The sequence below is a fragment of the Phalangium opilio genome, unplaced genomic scaffold (assembly GCF_054372755.1).
Source record: "Phalangium opilio isolate 3A_F unplaced genomic scaffold, DU_Popi_V2 ptg000079l_1, whole genome shotgun sequence".
NCBI lineage: Eukaryota > Metazoa > Arthropoda > Arachnida > Opiliones > Phalangiidae > Phalangium > Phalangium opilio.
The window spans coordinates 1,958,282-1,982,690 of NW_028324187.1; the positions used below are offsets into that span (position 1 = coordinate 1,958,282).

Genomic DNA, 24,409 nt, shown 5'->3' on the forward strand with positions numbered 1-24,409 from the left:
AATAAAAAATAAGTGTCAATCTCTCCCTAGTAACATGTTAAAGGAAAAGATAGGAGTGCCATTGTTATTAGAAAATACAACAAAATTCTAATTGAAGGATATCATTACTTAAAGTTACAAGAATATTCTGGTTTCATATTATTAAATTATTATAGAAGATACTTAAAATAAACTTAGTGGGTCACGAGAACTATGAGGCCAACAATGTTACCAAAATTTTACTAACCACTTTTACTCTTGTTCACTAGTAAAATTAGATACACGCGATACGCGAATGCAATATTAAGGACCATACTAAGACTTCCTGTAGTGTAAAACTTATTTTAGAAACCCTAGCTACGATACAAGGATATAAGTAAATCGAAAATTAAAACCTTTTGTGTTTTAGTTAGGGATACTAAAGATCCTTCTTTGATACATGAATATGTATAACTTAAACTTATAGCCTAAAACCAGTTTTGACTTCGAAAAGTCTCATTCCCTATATGAAAAAAAAAATGTTCAAAAAACAACTTACTACTTTTCTATGATATTTTTTTTCCTTTCAAACATCATTCAAAAGACTTTTTAATCCAATGAAGCCCTGACCTTATACACTATTGCATTTGCACCAAACACCGAAACACAATTTAGCACAGAACCCGGACCCGGGTTCAAACTCACCAAGGCTTAACACACGAACGACCGAGAACGTTTACCGACCGTTTATACTTTCGCCCGATTTAATGCTCGATATTATGAAAAACTATGAAGTAAATTGTGCAATAACTTTCCTAATTACATTTATCTAAGTTAAGGTCAATTATTCCTAGTCGAATCCGCATTTTTATTAGAGGAAAACGGTGCCCCGGGCCCGCGACTGTACCGAGCGCGAAAAACAGTATGAGTTAAGTTTATGGCCATGAAAAAACTCGTCTGCTTCAATTTCGAAAAACGTCAGAATCTCTAAGCCCCGTGATTGGATAACCAGCAACAAGTTGCCCCTAGGGGACTTTGTTAATATTAAAAAAACAATTAGTGATATTTATTATAAACAATTTTTAAATAGACGATATTGGACTTGGAGACTAGGAAAGTTATTTATTTCTCATAATTTTAATTTACAAATTATTAAGAAAAATTCAAGATCATATCTAGAAAAAACGCCTGAAAATCTCTAGAATTCTTGAATTTTCCCAAGACATTATTATAGGATGACACAAAACAAAACTGTACAATAAATTTATAATGTCAGATAGCTAAGGTCTAATTTTTTTATTTAAAATTTTAATTCCCTAAAAAGATTAATTATTCCCAGAAAACATGGCAGGATCATGTTTGCTCTCTGAAAAATTATTAAACATTAGTATTACTCCGCAACTGAAACTGAAAACCTTAATGTTACCAAGTGAAAATGGAGGAATTCGACAATCAAAAGTGTATCCATCTTCTCTTTCCATTCTAAAGGTGCCCCACATGTGTCCAGAAGGCGCTTGAAGACTAACGTGGCTACTATATTGAAAAGCTGGCTGGGCTTTGGACAGAACTGGTTCTTGACCCACAACTCCTCTACCTCTAACAGTTTCCAAAGTTCCAGAAAGACTAAAAATCCTCCAGTGTCGTTCCCTTAGCTGCACCGCCATCTCACCCAAGTTTTCCATTCTTATGCAATAACGCCACCAAAAAACAGTGGCATTTTGGGCGGCTCTACACCCCATATAAAATGGAATCACCGTAACTCTGATATTTTCCGTAGTTTCCTTGTGTACATCAGAGAGCTCGAGCCAAGGATGATTTTTTTCTTGCCAAGCTCTAAGTGTTTCTCTTGAAGAGAATGGAGGGTCTTTTTCAGCATCATGCATTAAAAATTTCTCAAAAAGTTCATGTTGTATGGGTTGGCTTTCAGTTGAAGAATAAGGTTGAAGGTCGTTATGGGCAACATAGTCCAAGCCAGGGATGGCAAATAAAAATCTGCTGTTTTCTTGATTCCCCAGGAAGGTGACAGCTTCAGTTTGAGTTCTCACAAAGGGACAATCACGGGCATCTATTAAAACTTGGTAATAAGTGTGAGTGTGTCCCTTTACTTCTCGGCCAACATGATTGTAACTTCCATTTTCTTCATTTGGGCGAGATTCTTTCTTATTCGGAACATCTCGATCATAAACTCTGGCCATCCAAGGGAATAAAGTAATGCCTCGATACCCAAAGACTTTATGTAAGAAGAGTTGACCCGTGTCGTACTTGCCTTCTGACTTGGGTGCCTCTAGTTTTCCGACTTCCGCGAGTCTAGTGGTGGTGTAAGAAGCTCTATTTATCATTTGGACATTGCAAATAGCCCTTTTCTTCGCCAGAGTTTTAGTAAAGTTCATTTTTCTCAACAAACTTGGCATATTTTTCTTTAAGAAAGATGTAAGACTACGCTAAAAAGGCAACACGGAAGTCTACGGGCCCAGGGTCTGTTATTAATCTACTAAGCCTTGGTCTTCGAAAATTTTCGCAAGTCGCTCTCGCCGACTCGCTGCGTCAACGTACGTAACTAAATTTAATTACTTATTTTCAGATATTTATAATTTTAAAAGTTAATTATAATAGCAAAAAGCCAACTGTAGCACAAAATTAATAATTATTTCTTCGCGTTGTCTGTAATGCGCGAAAATCTTAACTACATATAGCCACCATTGAATAATGCCGCTGCTCCTTGGCTCGTGCTTCATTGACCTTTCACCGATGGCGATATATCATGACTCATGACCCCGACTCGGAAGACGGAAACATCGACAAAAATTAAACTAATTAATTATGTACATATATTTATTCCATAATTAATTTTGCTGAAATAAAAATTAAAAATAATTTCAAAGCAAACAACATTTTAATAATGACATTTTAATAGCCAATGTGTGTATTGTATTTTACATAAAATCCAAATCTGTTAGAATTATTCTTTGAACAATATTTTGGTTTTCCTTCAAAACTAAAATCCCTTAATTTTTCTACCAACGCCAATAACATTTATCCGCGTAACGTTTTTCAAAAACTGGACTAATTTTTTATAACCAATCAAATTAATGGCACTAAACAAATAACTTGAACCTTTAAAATGTATTCGCCCTCAGTTCAGTTCACTTTTCCTATCTAACCACGAGGTTCAAATGGGATTATGGGACATTCCGATAATATTTAATTAATTTTTGGTTAATAAACTACGGGAAAAAATAGGCTGTTTTATTACTTATTATAATTCAATAAATGATAAATCCTTTAATGTTTAACGTATTAATTACAAAAAAAAAAAAAAAATGGGAAGCAAAATTGATTTATTGATAAGAAGATTGAGGTTATAAAGTACCTATTGCATTTGGATGTTTTTTTCTTTAAATTGTTAGAAAGCGAAAATCCACCCTTACAAGAATATTACAATTAACTGACAACAGTGAAATTTCTGGTCACTTTTTAATGTACCTTAAAACTTTCCTAGCGTAAAGATAAATATATGGAAAGTGAAAAAAAGCTGTCTAAAAAATGTAAATTTTGGTTTTAATTTATGAAAGAATGTAAAACTTATGAAAAATTTCCACTCCTGTTTTAAATTTAATCAATTTAGATTAAAATAATAAGAGTTTTTTATAAGTCTAATAGGTAAAAACCGATTGGGAGTGGGCAAAGTAGTGAAACTGTCCCCGACCTTCACTTCGCCAATCAGAAGCCTCCCCAGCATTCTCTCTGTAAAATTGCCGCCATTTTGGTGGTAAGGGGAGGAGCTATCTTAAGCCACACCTCTCTGGCATTTCCCAGTTGTTTTAAAGCAAAAACTAATAGGGAGTGGGCAAAGGGGTGAAAATGCCCCCTATTAAGGGTTGGACCTTCACTTCGCCAATCAGAAGCCTCCCCAGCATTCTCTCTGTAAAATTGCCGCCATTTTGGTGGATAGGGGAGGAGCTATCTTAAGCCAAACCTCTATGGCATTTCCCAGTTGTTTTTATCTATGGACTAAAGCAAAAACTAATAGGGAGTGGGCAAAGGGGTGAAAATGCCCCCTACTAAGGGTCGGACCTTCACTTCGCCCATCAGAAGCCTCCCCGCCATTCTCTCTGTGAAGTTGCCGCCATTTTGGTGGTAAGGGGAGGAGCTATCTTAAGCCACACCTCTCTGGCATTTCCCAGTTGTTTTTATCTACGGACTAAAGCAAAAACTAATAGGGAGTGGGCAAAGGGGTGAAAATGCCCCCTACTAAGGGTTGGACCTTCACTTCGCCAATCAGAAGCCTCCCCGCCATTCTCTCTGTAAAATTGCCGCCATTTTGGTGGTGGTAAGGGGAGGAGCTATCTTAAGCCACACCTCTCAGGCACCTCCCTATTGTTTTATCTACGGACTAAAGCAATTAAATTAAATTAAATTATATAACTAAACATAAATCTGTTAATTGAAGTTAAGTTATAATTAGTTGTCCCAAGCCTAATTCACCTAACACCCAATCTATGTGCATTAAAACAAACCCCTTTACGTTTAAAGGAGATTGTGGCACATGGATTATGTAATAAAAGGTGAAAAATCATTCCTTATTATTAAACTTATGGATATTGGTTAGATAGAGCGTTGCTATTATTTACACACAATATGATTTTTTTTTGTTGTTATTTACGTTGATCTCTTTCAGTTAAATTTAATCACTGCCAAAAACCCTTTATTTTTAATTTTAATTTTAATACACTAGCTTTAATTAAAATCATGTTTTGCAATTATCTAAATGAGCTAAGAAAAAAAAAACGAAAAAAAACGAAAAAAACGAAAAAAACTAAATGAACACAAATTTAAATTTTAATTATTTTAATTATTTTTTTTAAAGATAAATTTTACTAAGCCCAGCAATAATAAAAAAATGATATATATATTTATAGAATGGTCTACAATTAGTAGGCTTAACATTGCATTGCATTTTTCCGAGTTCGTTCGTTTTTTTTCTTTTTAATGTCTTTAAATAAATTTGTCCATATCCGAACATTGTTATGTTATTACAAATGTAAGCCTAAACATTGTAGACTACCGTTGTTATTTATTTTATTATGTGATTATTTTTTTTTACGTTATTATTTACGTAACGTAAAAAAATATTTAGCGTTATGTTATAGCTCCATCTGAAATGTCTCATTTTTTGTTTCGTCATCCGAAAAGGAGCTCATGGAACTTTCGCTACTCGATTCGTCCTCTTCTTGCTCTCTTAGAGCTTCTTCGGTAGCGTATTTTTTTACATATTCCTGTACCTTTTTCTTGTATTCTTCGGGTTTGTGAAGGTACATGGCTGCCGCGTCTCCGTTCAAAGGGTCAATTGGATTTGGATAAGTCAAAAGTTGAGGCAAAAATGAGTCAAATATATTTGACAAATCATAAAGAGCCGTCCAGGCTTGGTTTATGACATCCAGGCACACGGTTCCGGAGACTTCATCGATGTTTGGGTGGTAAATTTTATTCATAAAACCAATAGATGGTGATTTAAAAGGATAGTTCTCTGGTAAATCAACTCTAACTTTCCATACACCCCCTTCGTAAGGCGTACTTTTAGGTCCGTAAAATTTAACGCAAAATTCGTTTAAACCCCCCAAAATGGTGACTTCATGTTTACTTTCGATTAGTTTTATGACGTCAGTATCCATACGACGTTTACCAGCGCTGGGGGACGACATCCTTTCCTAACAACAATACAGCTGTTCCTAGGCCTCGGCCTTTTTCCAAGAAAATTTTATGGCTAAAAAGATAAATACTAATACTCTCTAGGCCCTTTTAGGCCTAACGTTACGAAAACCAACTCAAGAGGACTGCGAATTCCGAATTTCGACTTTCGTTTTGGGGTTGAGATAAAAAGAAAAGTCAACGTCCGTCCGTACTGTTTCCAACTAGCCGTTCCGAACTTATACGATTAATGCTCGGACAAAAACTAAGCCCGAGGCTTTTTCAATAAATAATCGTCATTTGTAACTCGGAAATAACAGAATCCTTGAAATAATTTACACTATGGAATTTAACCGCGACTCAAGGTTGTTAATCGCTACGTTTTAATGCGTTTTAAATAGAATCTACGACATAAAAACTCCCCTAGCTTATTTTGTTGTCATACTTCACTCTCAGAAGCCATCGCGATAACTACCGTAAAGGACTCCTCGGGAGTTCATAGCCTTATCTCAAAGGTAAGGGTTAGTGATAGTTAATACCACTCACCTACTAGGCCTAGTTCAAACACCTCGTACATTTTAGCGCCGTGATAAGTTTTGAATGTATAGAAGCTTTAGTGTGGGATGGTTTATAGCCCAAACAGCTGAAGAATAGAATAGCCAATCAAATCACAAAGATACGCCCATTTCTTGAAACGTCACAGATTCAGTCTTCAACCATGGCCCACTTGATCACGCTGGCTGCACGCGCTATAGAAGCCCGCTCAATCGACCTAAGAATGAGAATAACATAGGTTCGGTCTAAAATTCAAACCCGTCTGGTTTTAACATGGGCGTCTATGGAAGGGGACCAGTTTTATCAACGTTTTTGGCCCAAATAGTGCATCCACTGGTTCAAATCTCTTGAATTTTTAATGAAACGTGTATTGAAAGGTTTGATATTATCCTGTAAAATTTAAAGTCTTCAGCTATCAAATCTTTCAATACACGTCTCATTAAAAATTCAAGAGATTTGAACCAGTGGATGCACGATTTGGGCCAAAAACGTTGATAAAACTGGTCCCCTCCCATAGACGCCCATGTCAAAACCAGACGGGTTTGAATTTTAGACCGAACCTTTGTTATTCTCATTCTTAGGGTCGATTGAGCGGGATTCTATAGCGCGTGCAGCCAGCGTGATCAAGTGGGCTATGCTTCAACCAACCCTCCCGCTGACTTTGTTGTCCTTTTCCCCCCAAAAAAAATTATAAATAAAGAATTATGCTAATTAGGCACGCGTTCTCTGTTGCCAAGGCTGTAAAGGGGAGTCTTATTAGTAACCATTTTTGTCTGTCTGTCTTTTACAGCCAAATTTTGTACTAATTAAAACTTTATTATTCTAAGGCAAAAAATAATTAAAAAAGTACATGAGGGTGGGAACAGAAGAAATATGATGACTAACCAACAAACATATGGTTTTTTTTTTATAGTGTAATAAAATACATAGTTAAAGATATTTAATACTGAATATTTTCCTTAATATATATATATATACATAAACATGAACTATGATTTTTTTTGTCCCCCCCATGTTATGTATGTAGTCGGAATTCCGATTTTTAATATTATTAATCTAAAAATTCAATCCACCTTATTCCCTTTCGCCGGAAGTTAGACTTAGCTCGGGATTCATGGGGGTAAGTAGGGATGAAATTGGTATGTCGTCCGCTACAGTACACGTTAGGCACGCGTTCTCTGTTGCCAAGGCTGTAAAGGGGAGTCTTATTAGTAACCATTTTTGTCTGTCTGTCTTTTACAGCCAAATTTTGTACTAATTAAAACTTTATTATTCTAAGGCAAAAAATAATTAAAAAAGTACATGAGGGTGGGAACAGAAGAAATATGATGACTAACCAACAAACATATGGTTTTTTTTTATAGTGTAATAAAATACATAGTTAAAGATATTTAATACTGAATATTTTCCTTAATATATATATATATACATAAATATGAACTATGATTTTTTTTGTCCCCCCCATGTTATGTATGTAGTCGGAATTCCGATTTTTAATATTATTAATCTAAAAATTCAATCCACCTTATTCCCTTTCGCCGGAAGTTAGACTTAGCTCGGGATTCATGGGGGTAAGTAGGGATGAAATTGGTATGTCGTCCGCTACAGTACATATTATTTTTGGCTTTTGTAGCAGACGACAGACCAATTTCTTCCCGTTACTCACCCCCATGAATCCCGAGCTAAGCCTAACTTCCGGCGAAAGGGAATAAGGTGGATTGATAAAATACAGATGTATTTATTGCAAGGAATGTCTAGGATAAATAATTACTAGCACTAGGTAGGAATTAGACCTAAAAATGCGTAATAATTAAATACTTTCATTTGCTTTTTTTTTGGACCACATTACCCATTTTTTGTCATCACATGATCACGTAAAATACCTTTTTTTTGTTGATAATTTTCTGTTAATTTGTATTTTCTTTAAGAAATAGATTGCGTATAAATCTAGAAACTCTTTTCTTTTGTCGTCTGCTACGTGTTTTTAATATTATTTATTTTAATTCTCATTCATTTATTATTTTTAATATCCTTCATTTATAAAAATCCATTCTTTGCCATTTGTTTCTCAAAATAGGTCGTTTTGGTTTTGGTTTTATTTTATCGTCCTTCCAAAAAATGTAATACTAATTAGCCTTATTCCTGATCAGCGCCACTTACCCATAGCGGCGACTTTGAGAACTACTGTAATTGGAAAGCCAATCAAATGTCGCTAAAATCTGGTGACGTCATTTTTGGTAAGACCCCGAGAGTGCCCGTCAGTGACGTCACCAGATTTTAGCGACATTTGATTGGCTTTCCGATTACAGTAGTTCTCAAAGTCACCGCTATAGGTAGGTGGCGCTGATCAGGAATAAGGCTAATTTTTCCCTATTTAATAACTATTTTGAAAAATTGCGTATATAGCTCAATTAAACTTAAGTCATTTCTGCATCTTTGTCCGCTTTTGGCATAATAATTTTGAACAGAAACGTTCGTTCAAAGTTTCTCTCAAAAAATTGTACTCTAAATTTAAAAGTTTTTAAATTGGAAGATATTTAGATTAAGCTAAATATATTCAAGTTCTCTAAAAAATGCAAAAAAAAAAGAAAAAAAATTACGTAAAAAACTAATTAACAAATATAAATATAGGAAGTATAATTAGCTAACGATACATTTAATTACAGGGGCTAAATTTAAATATTATACAAATATTACATATTTTTTTGGCACCAAATGCAAATATTTTTAATTGTAGATATTATTAAAGCGAATTAAGTTCTGATAATATAACATTATACCTTAAAAGAACGGCCTTTTTCTAAATACAAAAGAAAAAATATTAAAAAAAAATAAATGATCTCTTATTATAAAATAATTAACATTTAATTAGAATTAAAAACGAGTACTACTGCGCCGCCATTGCTTTATTGATGTCTGAAAGCGACTCCTAAAGGGATTGGTTGAATTCTCACGGGATGAGAGGTTTAAGGTTGGGCATGGCCCACTCGCTCACGCAAGTAAGAAATTAGCGCAATCGCCACTAAATGAAAAATGGCGGATCTCCTCCTATTGAGGATAACGCAGTAGTTCTCGTTTTTAAATGCTAATTATTTTGTTTTCTTTTTAATATTTTCCTTTTTATATTTAGAAAAAGGCCGTTCTTTTAAGGCATATTGTTATATTACCTGAACATTTCCTTTAATTTGTCATACTTTCAAATTCAATCAATGTAAAGATGGCTAAAAACGATCATAAGTAAAACACATTGTCATAAAAAATATTATTCAAAATGTTTAAAAAAAAAATTATTGAATGAACTACGATTCTTTAAAACATACTAAACCTAAACTTCACAGGGTAATATCATCAGTTCAGCCCATTGGCTTCTAGTAACGACAACTGATAACATAATATAGGCCTACTCATATAACTCCCAAAAATACATTAGGATATATAGGAAAATTTTTGTATCATGCTTAATATTTTTAATTATACCTATTTAATACTAATTTTTGGCATTTTTATTTATTAATATTATTTAAATTCACTGTGACAGTCAATACTTGGGTAAAATGTTGCGCCTAATAAGAAGGTATATGCCTATATTTTTTGAAACAAAAATATAGCATCGAAGATTTTTAAATTTAAACTTTTATTTTGTGTATTTCTTTGAACTTTTTAGGTTTCAATTTGAAATTCTTGAATGTTTCATTTTAAAGGGAAGTTTGAAGATGGAGAGCAGCTATGAAATGAAATAAATTAGGTCATCTATTTTTGACCTATTTTGCATCATTTTAAAGAGATCCAATGCAGGGGTGTGCGAGTACTCGTTTCGAGTATCGAGCCGAGTACTCGACTCGATACTCGATAACAACACATTGAGATACTCGAGACAGATTTGAGTAGCTTTTTAACATTTTAAATACTCAGACAAATACTCGAGTCCGAGGCTTACAACTATAGCAGATGATGAGTTCATGGTCATTTATTTTGAAAATCACCTGTTCAATGTTGAATTGATCACTAACAATCTTTTTGTACTAGTTAGATGTTAGATAATTGAAAATCTTCGTTATTTTCAAGAAATTTACAAAATTGCTGCTCAACAAGTCAATATTTGAGACTCTATAATTACTCGAAAGAACCAAAATTTGACCTATCTAAATACTCGATACTCGAAAGTATTTTTGATACTCGGCTCGATTCTCGATAAGAAATTAGTTTCGATACTCGGACTCGGCTCGAAACCCTTAAAAACGGGACTCGCACACCACTGATCCAATGATTATTTTATTTCCCGTTAACCTCCTCTTAAAAATCTTCACTCAAGTATTCTTAATATAGCATTCAAATTAATCTATCCCTTGGCACGGGTTTCCTCAAAACCAACGCACTCTCAGCTGAGATTATGGGAAGCCCATTATCACAATGATAGTTCACTAAGTGACTAACACTCTCAAATGTCCTGTCTTTCGTTCGAACCACCCCTTCAGGATCTACAAGAAGCAGATGTTTCCTGACCCCACCTTGCATTCCCGTCAAAACGTATTGCCCCGGTGACCCTTGAGATTCTCTAACCAAGAAATCTCCATCTTTTACAACCAAAGCTTCACTATCTTTGCGACTAATTGATCCGTGAAACCATTCTTCCCCATCTGGTACGTGTTTTACCCCAATGTCTAATAATCCATTGACGCTATTTGGTGGTGGCTTTAATTTGACTAATGGAGTCAAAGTGGATGAGGTTGGGATGGGAGAAGCGTTAGTTCTCCGGCCTTGGTGTTGAGGTGGTGGAGGGGGTATGACGCTTTGAGTTGTGGGAAGGTTTTGCTCAAAAGGCTGCATATCAAATGGATCCTTAATCAATGTTTCCACATTGGAAATCATGCTGTTAACGTATTCCGGCTCGGGTTTAACAGCAGCTGCCATATCATTTGATATTTCAGTTGCCAAATCGATTAAATTGCCAGAAACTAAAGCGGGGGTTAAACCAGAAACTATCTTTTTCTTGCATCCATTAGAATCTACCATTCCAACTGCTGTGGAATAATCAGGCAAGGGAGGAAGTGGAGGTGTAAATTCAGGGGGAAGTTTTCCAGGAAGATCATTGTAATATTCAGGGTCATCAATAGGTACTAGAGACCCATTTCCATTAACATTGGATTCAGACCGTGACGTTGGTGTCTGTTGGTTGGGATTGTTTTGGGTTTTTCGAAGGAATTGCTTAAATCTTAGCTCAAAGGCTTGGCCAATTGTTGTTATAACATCTTGGGCTAGTTCCGCCCCACATTCTACTATGTAACAAGATCTACCAGAACGATGATCTTTGGCAACGTACGCTATAAAATCTAATGTATCAGAGTCTCCACCTGATGCAAATGAGATGTTAGGCATGTTATGGCTGGCAATTATCTATAAAAAAGGCAAAGATAAATTTGTTCCTAGTTGATTTCTAGTTTTGAAACTTGCCTTTCAATGGAAATTTTTTAAACACCTATAGGGAGCTAACAACTAGCTAGGGGGAAGAGATAGTTGACGTCACGCAGCCCCTCTCTGGTTGGCATTTTAGCACGTAGAATACTGTTTCCAACCGTTAGGGGTGATAAAACTCCAGTAAGAGATGGAAGGGTGTGACGTTTCAGGGTCAGAACTGTTAGCTCCCTATTGTATCGTTTTTGCAAATTCCTCACCTTTCCTGATTCAATTATGATGAGATTCAACCTTGAACTTGTAACAACTAAATGAATGTTGGCACCAGCATCCTCCATATTTGGAACTTCTCCCAACATTCTATTTAACCTCTTGTCAATTTTACGTCTTCTATCGTTATTTTTCAAGCACGCAGCTTCGCAGACCCTGTTTATGCATTCCTTAGCTACTAAGGATCGAGTATCAAAATCGAGACTCTTCATAGAAGCGTTTACTTTAATGGAACCAATATAACGAACGGAATAACGCATTCCTTCACCCATAATCATGGTATCAGGATGAAGCCATCCTCTTGGTGGCTTATTAATGAAACTACCACTTTTTGTCCATTCATCTGATCCTACAGGCCAATCAGGCTTAGGGGTTGAACGTGGCATGTTTATATATAGATTTTCGACCCTAATTTACGAATCTTAATGTGGGAATGACCTAACAACACTGGTAAACGTTGTTGCTAAAACTCAAAAGAGTTTGAAATTCAAATTTTGCATTGTCCTTGCCAAGGCTTAACAAAACACTAATTTTTCGCCCTTAGTTTTAGGGCGGCTCAAGAGTACGTAATAATAATTAGTCATTGTTATTTATCTGGATTTCTCAGTATTCACTCACCTTACATAAAGAAAGAGTAAATTTACCGAACAAATTTCCTTACTGAGCACTCACTTATCCACTTTCACTATTCACAGACAAGCCTACTGCGTTCTCTGGCCCGACTGTCTGCGCTGTCTGTCAGCTAACCCACGGCCAACTCGATCACGCGCTCTACGTTAAATGGGTGCGTTCCGCATCATCCACCAAAGCATCGACTCCACTATCTACACCAGATTATTTCGGCATTCAGGCCTTAGCTCTGCCCGCACTGAATTGAGCCCGCGTATTTCAATTTTAAATGGCATAAGCTAAAATATGTTTGGAAATAATTATTTTAAAGAAAACAAAAACCATCCTTAAAAATATTTTTTTTATAAAATAATCTTGGGCAAGTTCTGCCTAATATCTCCAACATAAATATAAATATCAGTAATTATATGACAACATTACTTGACATTGAAAACATTTTGGTGCATAAAAAATAGGCCTACCTGGCGGCAGCGGAGAAAACAAATTCTTCCTAGGCCTTGGAACCATATTAAATCTTGCACCTGTAATATTTTTATTAGTTTTGGGGCAACATGTAAGTATGAACAATAGCCTTGCTTTTATTTATTATTATTTTTTTTTGTAACGCCACATTCCAAACAGGCACAAATTATGAATACTCGTTCCTCCATTATCTGGCACTTTTTTTTACCCCCACAGAAAGGAGTAATTAAAAAATAAAATAAAAAAAAAACACAAGGATAATATTTTACATTGTCAGGAATGTTTTCACTTTTTTTTTCTTCATCATATTTAATGCAAAATTATTATCTTTTCTTTATTTTTTTTTTTTTTTGAATTTCTTGAAGATTTCCAAGAATTTTTAATATTATTTTTTTTTTTTAAGAATAAAAACAATTAACTCTTGGTATATTAAATTTCAAACAGATCTTTTTTTTTTAGAAGAAATTAATTTAATTAATTGAAGTTTGAACACAAAATATGGTGGGCCAACATTATGCCGTTTAATTTTGATTCAATTTTTTTAAATATAATTTTTTTTAAATTTAAATGGTCTCTGTCATTAATGCTCTCCAAGGTTATTTAATTTATTAAATTAATTAATAAAAATTTTTAATGAGTCATACTCAAAATTAATCGGCATTTAAAAACAATTAATTATGAACCGGTAACAAATTAAATTTATGGGTTTCTGATAAATGCTAACTTTCCCATCTTAAAAATTTGAAAAAATCCTGCAAATACTACATCAAATTAAATCGTTATAATTTTGATTTAATTTATTTTCCAATTAGTAATATATGTAATTAATTATAGTATTTGCAGGTTTTTATCTATTTTTTTTTTTTCAAACAAATGTCCCTTAATTCTCATTCAATTCTGTTGTTTTTCCCCCACATTTAAGGAAGATGTAATTTTTTTACGGCAGTTTTATCAGCATTTTATTAAAGAAATTCTACGAAATTAATTACGAAGTTTTTTTTTAATTTCCATTACAGTTTTACTTCAAAATTAATTCATGCATGGTTAATAGAAAGTTATGGTTAACTGTACCTATTTTTTTTTAAGCTTTTTGTAAGTTTTAATTAATTACGCGTTATTATAACTCTAATTAAACTTAGCATTTGATTTAACTGTTAATTTGGTTGCAATAAACTATACGTAACTAAGAAATTAATGCTTTCTATTAACCATGACAATCATCTCATCTCCCACCTTAATGGAATTATCTTAAGTATTTTAAGAAGCATTAATTTATTTTATTTATTTATTATTTTTAAGTGGCTTTGTTTTTCTTTACCGGTATTTAATTTAATTTAATTTAATTTCATTTTTGTCTTTTGAAAATTTCTAGCAGTTGTTAATATTTTGTTCATATTAATTAATTAATTAATTATGCATTTCTTTTGGTGGGTCATTATTAAATTTTGTCCTTTTTTTGTCAAAAAGCAAGAATTAGGGTTCCTTTTCTAATTTTTTGGTAATTAATTAATTTATGTCCAGGAATTTGGTGGATTTCTCACTAATGCCCAGTAAACAAAAAACAAAAAAAAAACCAAATTTATTTTTATTTTTTTTTTGTTAAATTGTTTTTTTTGTTTTTGTGTCAATTTTTTTTTTTTTCAAGATTTTTCTTTTTTCATTTCTATATACAAAAATTTCAGCCCAAAACTCAATAAGTTTTTTCTTTTCCTCATTATTTTTTTTTCTGTTTCAATTAATTGCCTATAAGTTCGTAAATTTATTTTTAATTTTTTTTCCGAGCTATATTAAGAAGCTTAAATTCTTTTAATATTTTTTTATCATTTTTTTGTTAATTTTTGTGTTATTTTTTTAATTAATAGTCCGCTTAAAAATAAGAGTTTCATTTTTTTTAATTCATTTTATCCACGACTGGCATTTTTTAAGTTCGACTAGCAATTTTTTTATCGCGTGACGTATCGCGCTATATATTGGTTTATTTTTTATTTATTTTGTTTTTTTTTTTTTTTAATTTTTTTTTTTGGATTTTTTTTTGTTTATTTTTTAGCGTGAAAAAATTCGCGCAACATAAATGTTTTTCGGAACTCGCGTGTAAATTCACATTTTCTTATATTGTTTTTGTTCAATTTGAAAAAAAAGTTTGTTTTTTTCGAGTGTGCTATTAGTTTATTTTAGTTCAGTTCAGTTCAAAATTCGCACCGTGCATTTTTCACTTCAGCGTTTTAGGATCACTTGTAAACCATTGGTGATTTGGTTTTTTGTGAGAATTAGGAGATGAAATCAACCAAGAAAATGTTTATTTTATGATAAACATTTAATATTTTAGTTAGTTAGCCTTAAGCTAGCAGTGATGGCATCGTTGGAGTGACGTCATCACTGTTCATAGGCACTATTGTACTTTTATGATGTCACAAATAGACGCGTTCTTTGAGGCTTTGAAACTATCGTATTTTAGTAAGTAGTAGTTTTGCTTGCAGTTTCGCTTTAGTCACTAAACAGTGACGCGACGAAAAGACTTAATTTTAACTCAGCCAGATGTTTAACGTCACCGCTGTTCAATGGCTGACTGTGACAACGGAAGTGTCGTTCATTTTGTGACGTTATAAAAGTTCTAAACCTTTGAAACCTTTTTCACGGGAGGTTTGTGATGTGAACGAAATGAACTCGCAACTTGTACTAACCTGAGAAAGGTTTCAAAAGGTTGTTTAATTAGGCGAGTTAGATTTCTAAGGATATCCTGATTGATGGCACGAATAAAATTCCCCCTTGTTCTCGATAAATGCGCTGACAAGTGATAGTGCCTTCCAAAGGCAATTAAATACATCAAAACAATGAAACCCGGCAGCGATATTCGACTTTTAATTATAGCTGAAACTCCACGCGGCCTGAAATAGGCGCTAGTGTCTTTTTTTCTCGGCTTCTATATGTAAATTTAGCGTGGCTGTTGACTGACTTCCCGACCATCATCTCTCATCATCACTGATGCCGCTTCATGTGCAACGCCAAGTGGTCCGAACGAGAGAAGCACCTCTCGCAATGATTGCACTTGAAAGGTTTGGAACCGGTGTGCTTGCGGTAGTGTCGGGTCAACTCGTCGGACCTCGCGAACCGCCATTCGCAGCCCTCCCAAGAGCATTTGTACGGCTTTTCTCCTGTAACAAAATCAACAATTACCATCTAAACCCCCGAGGTACGCGAGACGCGTAGTCAAAGCTATTGGTAGAACAATCTTTGCAAATGTCATCAACACGCCGATGTCTTACCGGTGTGAGTTCTTTGATGAGCCTTGAGGTGCGACGACTTGGTGTAGACTTTCTTGCAGCCACTGAATTGGCACTTGTGGATTCGCCTCCTGCCGTCCGTCTGGATCTCGAGTCGACTGGCTTTGGTTTTGCCAGACCCTGTCCCCGTTAAACCGGAGGTGGTGAGAACCGAGGCGGCCAGCAAGGGCGAACCGGAATTGGGGGCGCCTGGTAAAAGCGCCCCCTTTGTCAAGGCGATGCGCACGGTGGCGGCTCCGGCGGCCGAAGAGGTTAAGGACGGAGCGGAGTTCAAGGCCGCCGAACCACCTTTATTGACCATCTTCAAAGTCAACGTCTCTCCCGGAGACGACGACGTCACCGCGTACTTGCGTCCTTTACTACAACCCGACGCGGGTCCGTCCGCGGTTCCTGATGACGCGTTACCATTGACGGAACCGGAAGTACCGCTTCCCTTGGATTTGACCGTCGCGTTCGCGCTGGGTTTGTGAAGTCCTAGACTAGCCACCAGGTCGCAATCCCACGATATCCCGCTGGAGGAGGAACTTAGACTGACCGCGTTTATCGAGGGGTCACTAAGGTCCAAATCAGAAACGCTCAAGCGATCTTCCGCGCCACTGTTGCTCCCGGCGTCGCTTCCGGTATAACAACTTCCAGTTTCGCCCAATTCCCCCATCAGGTAGGAAGGCGTCGAACGATACCGCCTTTCGGACCGATGATGACGATGACAGTGAGGGTTGTCGCTGTCCGAAGAGTCACCGGACGTGTCTTGAATGTCCTCTTCTTTGGGCAGAGAAAACAAGTCCCAGGGACTGCACATATCCGCCGCTAACCTCTTACCACCGCTTCGACGGTAAGATGGTTCTTCCCTCAAGTAACGCTCCATCTCCAAGGCCGTCTAAGGTCAAACAAAATGGATAATAATTAAGACACGCGGATCATGGACATTCACCTTTACATAAATCAGATTCTAATTATAGCTTGAATCTAATTTGCGCAGTACACACCAGACTGCGTTAAACACAAGTTCCTTAAATATATAATCTATTTCCAAAGCAGGACTATCTTTGGAATATAATAGCGATGTAAGTGTATATCGGCGAGTAAGTCTGCTAAACCCAAAAAAAAGAGAGAAAAGTGAAATCTCGATCGATGGAGAGGCAGCTGTTTAAAATGAATAGCATCCAACTTATAACAGTCTATCCTTAGTTATACTTATCTTAGAGGAAAACATATTTCTTGAAACTCTCTTTTCCTCTAGGCCTATATTAATAAATACGACCAGCGTTTGAAGTCTAGACATCTTACGACGACTTTTCCTAATTCAGAAATTATTTATTCTTAATTGCGTAATCAATTCTCCATGGCGCGTTTTGACAATAAAGGGGTTACGTTGGCATAGAAACTCGGAACTTAGGGACTACGGGGTGATTCTATGGTACGGTACGCGTGTACCTTACATAAACTCGGTCATAAAATAAATTGCCTGGATTGTAGAGAGATAAAATTTCATCTATCTAGGAGACGGCATGGGGGAGAAAAGCAAAGGAAATCTATTTTTGGGAGGAACTATATAACTGATTTCAGAGATACCCTACATTACAAAGAGGGACGTAGGAGGGTGATCTTGCCTTTGGTAGTACTCTTCAGTGACAGTGATCTCAGTTTTTTTAGCAAGGTTGGAGTGGAGAAAACCTTGAGCTTCAACCCAAAATAAAAGAGATAGGGGGAAAATAATCCGGCAACAATATCGTACGTTTCCTTTCTATTAAACCTTTCTACGAAACTGTATCACGATAAAGGTTCGCCATTGGATCCCGGGGTTTCTACGAACTAATTGCAACATTTCTCCCCACCATTTAAATGCGGTTTCCATGTTAGATTGAGCTGAAAGTTTTAAAAATAACAAGTAACTTGAATCTTGTAACGGATTCCAAATTATTTGAAACAATTTATCCAGTTAGCCTCCTTCTCCTTTCAAACAAAGTGGCTGCAAGAAGTGATATCTAGTTTATTAGGGAAAAGGTATAAGATGCCTCAGTATTCGCACGCCATAGTCCCAGTCCCCCTTTCAAAATACAAGGGAGGAGGCCGGGCTATTTCGCCTCTCCTCAGTCGGAAAATACGTAATTTCCGTCATTCGCGTCGCGCTGACGTGAGTTTTCAAGAACCAATGAGATGCTGGTTGTAATTTAGAGGCGGGGATTAACTCCGGACCTAAGTTTGGACTGGAGATCAAGCTGGAAATGTGGCGAATTTATACCTTCTCCCTAATAAACTAGACATCACTTCTTGGTGGCTGGCTGCCTTGGGCAATAGCTCTTCCATAATCTAGTGATGTCATCCACAAGACCACAACTGAACTGTGAATTTAGAATTTCCATACAAATCAAGATCTTGTTTATAAATTGAAATCCTACACCCTAAGGAAGGTTCAAGAAGCCTCGTATAACTAAAATACCCTGAGAAACTCTATTTATACACTGAATCAGGGGAATCAGATCTAAGATAAAGTAATCCTGTTTCATTTTCCCTTTAAAAATTCAAGTGTTAGGCTACATCTTCGGATCAAACAAAATTTCTTAAAAACATCAAGTATGGTACGCAACTAACAAATTCTTTAGAATGTATGGACCACCCATTCAAAGTTCCAACTGATGTCGAAACAAACAGCACGGATGAATTTTGGTAGCCGTTTATTATTTTTGACAGATGAGATTGAGGGCTATTAGCGCGGCTAACTTTTAACGTCGGTTAAATAAACTTTAATTAGCGCACAAAGTGTTATCCGATAGAATTCTTTTCCCACTCGTTCATAATCAAACGACCCGATTAACGTTACGAAAGATTCATTTTTAAAATTCCTTTCTGTTAAGTTTTATCTTTTATTAATAATCGCTCCGAGCCAAGAACTTTAGAATCGACTCCTCGGGGGTTGAATCACGATTATATTTAATGGTTAAACCCCCCCAAAGCTTCCTTTTCATTATTGTTTCGCAATAAAGTTATTTAAGTTTCTTCAATAAATTTTGGTTAAATAGGCTATCCGAACAGAAACGGTCTTACATATGAAATACAAATCATTAATCATAGACCAGTAAGAACCAGATTGTTTCAAATTTATGATAATTTAAATTTTAGGAAATATATAAAACAATTTTAATATTAAAGGCAAGGTGTAAATGTTATTTTCTTGTTTATAATTATGGCTATTTAATTAGAATGTTAACACTTGTGAATTATTACACTATGCCTTGAAAATTATAATTTATAACAACTTTAACACCGTGTTTTCATTGCATGTTCGTGCTAAATTCATGTATGCTGGTACACAAACACTTATTTAACCGCACCAACCAACCTCCCCTCAAAGAAGCCGAATTTGAGGCTAAGAGAGATAATTTTTGCTTAACATCACGTATTTAAAACGTAAATCACAACACATTTCCTTTAACAGCAAACGTGAAGACATGCGCATGTTTTAAAGTGATAGGGTCACTGCCTTTTTCATAAACTTCAATTTAAATTTTACAAGCATTTTAGTTTAAATATTCCACTTATTTTAAGCTAGAAAAAAATCTACGCAGCATCGTATCACCCTTACTTTAATTATTACTCTTAAAAATTCGTGAACACGAAAAACTATCTGCCCTTCGGGTAAAAAAAAAAAAAAAAAAAAAAAATCAAGAATTTTTTCACCCATTTTTTCCATGACACGATAATTAATTATAATCTCATTAAAGGAAGTTTTACTCAGCTCTAAAATTAATTCCTAGTCGCGTAGGGTTTCGTTAAAAGCAAAAAAGAAAGAAGAGATAACATATACATCGTAAAATTTAGCGAACAGTGAAAATTCCTAAACACAAATTTCACACTTCTTTCAAAGTAAAAAGGCGCTTTATGATTTTGCCAAATAAAAACATCAACAAACTTTTGAACTTTCGCATAAAATTTCAAACATTTTAACCAATTCACTCCAATGGTTGAAACGCACTTTAACACTATCAAAATTACTTTTGCGCATGTCAAATAGGTACCGAAATCGTTAGTTTTAGTTACACAAGTGCAAGTAGACGATTAGCATTTTGAACAGCGCTAGATCATTAAAGAAAACGTGTGTGTACACCAATGAGAGGAGGGGTATAGATAGCATCACCAGGCCAGCATTTTTACGGCCTGTTTGATCCCAAATGGGCCTTTAAGGGTCGCCACGTTGTCGTTAAAACAAACGTGTTTTACTAGGGGTATTATTGCGGTATCATCGCAGCCACAAAGAAGCGTCCAAGCTGCTGAACGCGTGGCTAGAGCGGAAACGGGAGTTAAGAAGAGAGATGGGCGGAAGAGCGAGGATGATATTTGTTTAATCTTATTAAAAGAGCATGAGGCAAGAGGCGCTTTTATCGATTTGAAAAAGGCCTCTCTTTTTATCACGGACTTTGTCTTTAAAAACAGGACCAGAAACGCTAAAATTCCTGGTCCTGTTGATCTGTGAGCGTAGGGGAATACATAGGTCTCATTTACTTCCCCATCTATCGCGTCTATCTTTAAACAACGCTTCGAAATTTCCATGCATCCATCTACGTCACCCTAGCTTTAACCAGCGTTGCGAAATTTCGAATAACCTAAGTTCTCCTTGCTCACGTCGCAGTTTTTGTATCAAATGATACTACACCCCAGCCCATCTCGCGCCTATTTCTAAACAACACTTCGAAATTTCCACGCATTCATCTACGTCACCCTAGCTTTAATCAGCGCTTCGAAATTTCGAATAACCTTGAAATCCTAAGCTCTCCTTGCTCACATCGCATAGTTTTTGTACCAAAAAAGGTATTCCAATCCCTTAGAGGTATTATAAGATCCATGCTGCTTTTATACTGTGTAAAGCCAGCTGCAGTATACACTCAAACATTTTCTAATTACGTTTAATTATAGTTTATTTGAACAAGTCTGTAAAATGATACGGATAAATTAGAGGTTAATCTAAGTTAAGTATATCTTATTAGAATTGGTAAATAGATGTAGATGATTTTCATTCTACAGTTTGACAACCTCAATTTCTGTCTAGTAGCATGCAGCAGAGCTCAGCCAGATAGGCAGGCAGGCGCTTTAAGTATTAAACTCTAAAGGTGGTCTGATGTACTCTACCACTACATGGTTGGGATTAGCGCAGCCAATTAAAAGCGTATGGTACACGAGGGTCTCTCTCTCGGCTTGGAGGAAGCCCTTGTAGATGGGGAAAGTATCGTCTAAGCAGCCAAATCGAGGGCTTATAAAGTGGCGGTTAAAACCTGGCCCCTTCCAACTTCCCCATACTACAAACGTTTCCAATCGAATGAATACTTTGCAAAATCAATAGGGATCTAGAGTTATAAGAGAGAAAAGGGCCTAGAAAGGGAGAAGGGGCGCTGAATTACTACTAGAGAAGAGGAGGGGAGGGGAATCTGACTGCATTGAAACAGGTACATGGCCCGCCAATATATTACCATCCCAACGGATGTATCGAATTTTGCAAATGTACGTGGTGCTACCTTAACGTTTATTAGCCATTAAATCATTCTAAGTTTGCAACACAGCCAATACTTGTATTTTCTCGACTATAACTCGCACTAAAACACAGATAGAGGAGAATTAAAGATACTTCAAAACTGATAAAGGAGGCCTAGCTTCCTAGGTCGTCTTTTAATCGTCTTAGTTTGGTCAAACCTTGTTTTCTCTAAGCAACATCTGCACGTGTTTTTTAACAACGCACGTAAATATCAAATAGTAAAATAGTTATCCAAGATGACCTTTTGAACTCCCAAAATTTCAAACGTCTCCCAATCAAACAAATTTAAAATAACCGAATTGTGTCATGGCATAGTTGGTGCACTGATCAATGATGAATATTTATCTTAAATATTGAGATAGGCTGGTTTTATTTTCTCAAAACCAATTTCCAGGTCTTCCCTTAACTATTTTCAATTTTCACACGAACGAACGAACCCCTGTTTACAAGCAGAAACCAATTTTATTCGAATCTCCATTCAGCTATAAAGGAATTTGTAATTTGAACTTGAGAAAGGCCTATAACTGCAAAGCAAAGTTGGGACGAACTTTATTATTATGGTTTTGGCTCCCACGCTCTGCTGATATAGTATACAAAACCTTTTAGACTTTGAATATCATTAAAACTATACGCGTATACCATCATCTCTAAAACTTCAGGGGGGGGGTTAGAGAGGGGGAGGGATGTAAAATAGAATAGGTTGGATTTCCGAACCGATAACGCTCTCGTTTCCTGTAATCAAATACTTTCCAAAAAGAGACGACGCTCAAGGGGGGCGAGTACATTGGAATTTTAGCGGTGTCAGCTTTATTTTACCTTTTAGACTTTTAAGTAGGATGGCTTTGACTTAAGTAACTTTAACCCGTGTGGCTGGCCTGTTGGCTGACTCACCAAATGCAATGCGCATTACCCGCCATAATGGCACTATGATTGTACAGGGTTGTTGCTAATAAGTCTGTGTTGGTTGCCAGAAAATTATCTTTGCGAAATAATTGTTTTAAGGGCAAATAAATGTTTTGGGAGCCCGTATCTCCCACCATAACTAAATGACATTGTAGGTCAAGTGATTATTGACGCACTTTCAACTCAGTTTAACTCAAAGAACACACCCTTCTCTTTCATTTATGGCAGACTTATCAGAAAGACCCTGTATAATTAAAATTGCAACAATTAAACAAAAAATTGCTTTTTAGATTAAGTGTACACATAAGTGTAGATAATTTATTTCATTGCTAATTTCTTAAATATTCCATTGAAGCAACATTGTCATTGTACCAACGTATATAGTCATAATTCATTTAATCTGATTGTTGATGATAAATTTAGAATTAAACTGAGCACTGACTGAGTCATACATAACGTAGTCGTGAACAGTCTGTCTGGATAATTTGCATATTATAAGCTCGCATTCTAAGATATATCTCCTCCTTAATATACATAGCTGCAGTAAACAGGGTTCGTACGAAATTTCCAAAAGCAATTTAATACTAACCAATCTCTCTAATATTTCAAGGTCTTCACTTTTTTCTTCCATGATCGTATGCGAACCCTGAATGGGGAAGGGACTCAGGCTGAGTCATCCCTTGATAGAGTGACTTTCCGTAAGTTTTGTTGATTCACTAGGATAGTATCATGGGTTTATCTCTAGTCGGATGATAGACTGACGCGTCCTCCCGGTGACCAATCCCTTACGTGGGTTCTACCAGGCCTAATTCCCATCGATATCGATTCCGCGTCAACTCAACTTGGCTATAATAAAAATAAAAAACCGAATTCGCGCCCTTTAGCTAAGAAACGTTGGTGTATAACCTTTAGTTGACTTAGGTTAGGCTGGTATTTGACCTTTTAGGGTCTACTGTATTCTAATTTCCTTTATTTTCTCAGAGGGCGTCACCGGGAGATGACTTTTGGCCTATTTTTTTCTAAGTTAATACTGTATTTACTATTTTTACTTTAAACATTTGGTTTAGCTTACCAGTTTCTCTTTCTTTTGCTTGGTTACAACTACTGGTAGGTTAATAATAGACCCATGCAAGGGCGTCAAACCAAACTTTAGTTTGACCTATTTCAGGTCTATTCTTCCTCAGTTAATATCTAATGGGCTAAAATTATATAGGGCGTTTCTACGTTATTTTAAAAGAGACTATCTATTACATTAGAATATGAATAGGGGGTTGGAAAGAATTTTGGGTGCACTACAGACTTCCACAAAGAAAAAAAGATGCATTCCTTTTAGTGTTATCGAAATTACAAAAAGTTCAAAGTTTTAAAACCTCCCTAAACAGTTTTGGAATTTTTAAATACGGTGTAGGTTAGAAATAAAAGGGTGTTGAAAACATCTGGGAAAATCCTAGAAACAATAGACAATTTCTTTTTATAAATATTGCTTCTTAAACTGCAGCTAAGAAGTGATATCTAGTTTATTAGGGAGAAGGTATAAATTCGCCATATTTCCAGCTTTATATCCAGTCCAAACGTAGGTCCGGAGTTAATCCCCGCCTCTAAATTACAACCAGCATCTCATTGGTTCTTGAAAACTCACGTCAGCGCGACGCGAATGACGAAAATTACTTGTATTTTCCGACTGAGGAGAGGCGAAATATCCCGGCCTCCTTTTACGTCCCCCTTT

General features: G+C 35.8%; 4 protein-coding genes across 4 annotated transcripts in view; all 4 read right to left on the reverse strand.

The window, feature by feature from the left end:
* Positions 1 to 1,060: 1,060 nt before the first annotated feature.
* On the reverse strand, positions 1,061 to 2,710 carry POLDIP2 (DNA polymerase delta interacting protein 2). The gene is made up of 2 exons (XM_089845545.1): positions 1,385 to 2,710; positions 1,061 to 1,324 (listed from the first exon to the last, which is right to left on the reverse strand). The coding sequence occupies exons 1-2, from the start codon at positions 2,367 to 2,369 to the stop codon at positions 1,284 to 1,286; spliced, it is 1,026 nt and encodes a 341-aa protein (XP_089701671.1). The 5' UTR covers positions 2,370 to 2,710; the 3' UTR covers positions 1,061 to 1,283.
* A 139-nt stretch (positions 2,711 to 2,849) lies between these two features.
* Positions 2,850 to 6,388, reverse strand: UbcE2H (ubiquitin conjugating enzyme E2H). The gene has a single exon (XM_089845546.1). It carries the CDS (start codon positions 5,658 to 5,660, stop codon positions 5,103 to 5,105), a length of 558 nt encoding a protein of 185 aa, XP_089701672.1. The 5' UTR covers positions 5,661 to 6,388; the 3' UTR covers positions 2,850 to 5,102.
* A 608-nt stretch (positions 6,389 to 6,996) lies between these two features.
* LOC149654148 (SHC-transforming protein 1-like) lies at positions 6,997 to 12,671 on the reverse strand. Its single transcript, XM_089845542.1, has 2 exons — positions 11,874 to 12,671; positions 6,997 to 11,595 (listed from the first exon to the last, which is right to left on the reverse strand). The coding sequence occupies exons 1-2, from the start codon at positions 12,267 to 12,269 to the stop codon at positions 10,531 to 10,533; spliced, it is 1,461 nt and encodes a 486-aa protein (XP_089701668.1). The 5' UTR covers positions 12,270 to 12,671; the 3' UTR covers positions 6,997 to 10,530.
* Positions 12,672 to 13,067: 396 nt separating this feature from the next.
* LOC149654149 (Krueppel-like factor 7) overlaps positions 13,068 to 24,409 on the reverse strand; it is a 130,499-nt gene continuing 119,157 nt past the window's right edge. The window contains exons 2-3 of the mRNA XM_089845543.1: positions 16,239 to 17,133; positions 13,068 to 16,127 (exon numbers count right to left, since the gene is read on the reverse strand). Coding sequence (XP_089701669.1) covers positions 15,952 to 16,127; positions 16,239 to 17,133 — 1,071 coding nt within the window. The 3' untranslated portion in view covers positions 13,068 to 15,951. The remainder of the gene's footprint in view (positions 16,128 to 16,238; positions 17,134 to 24,409) is intronic.

Bases quoted from the DNA above. Each gene is read 5' to 3' on its own strand.
- POLDIP2 (XM_089845545.1), bottom strand. From the start codon at position 2,369: ATGCCAAGTTTGTTGAGAAAAATGAACTTTACTAAAACTCTGGCGAAG. The intron at 1,325-1,384 runs GTAACATTAAGG...ATAATTTTTCAG, and splicing joins AATTCCTCCATTTTCACTTG to AGAGCAAACATGATCCTGCC.
- UbcE2H (XM_089845546.1), bottom strand. From the start codon at position 5,660: ATGTCGTCCCCCAGCGCTGGTAAACGTCGTATGGATACTGACGTCATA.
- LOC149654148 (XM_089845542.1), bottom strand. From the start codon at position 12,269: ATGCCACGTTCAACCCCTAAGCCTGATTGGCCTGTAGGATCAGATGAA. The intron at 11,596-11,873 runs GTGAGGAATTTG...CCTTTTTTATAG, and splicing joins TCATAATTGAATCAGGAAAG to ATAATTGCCAGCCATAACAT.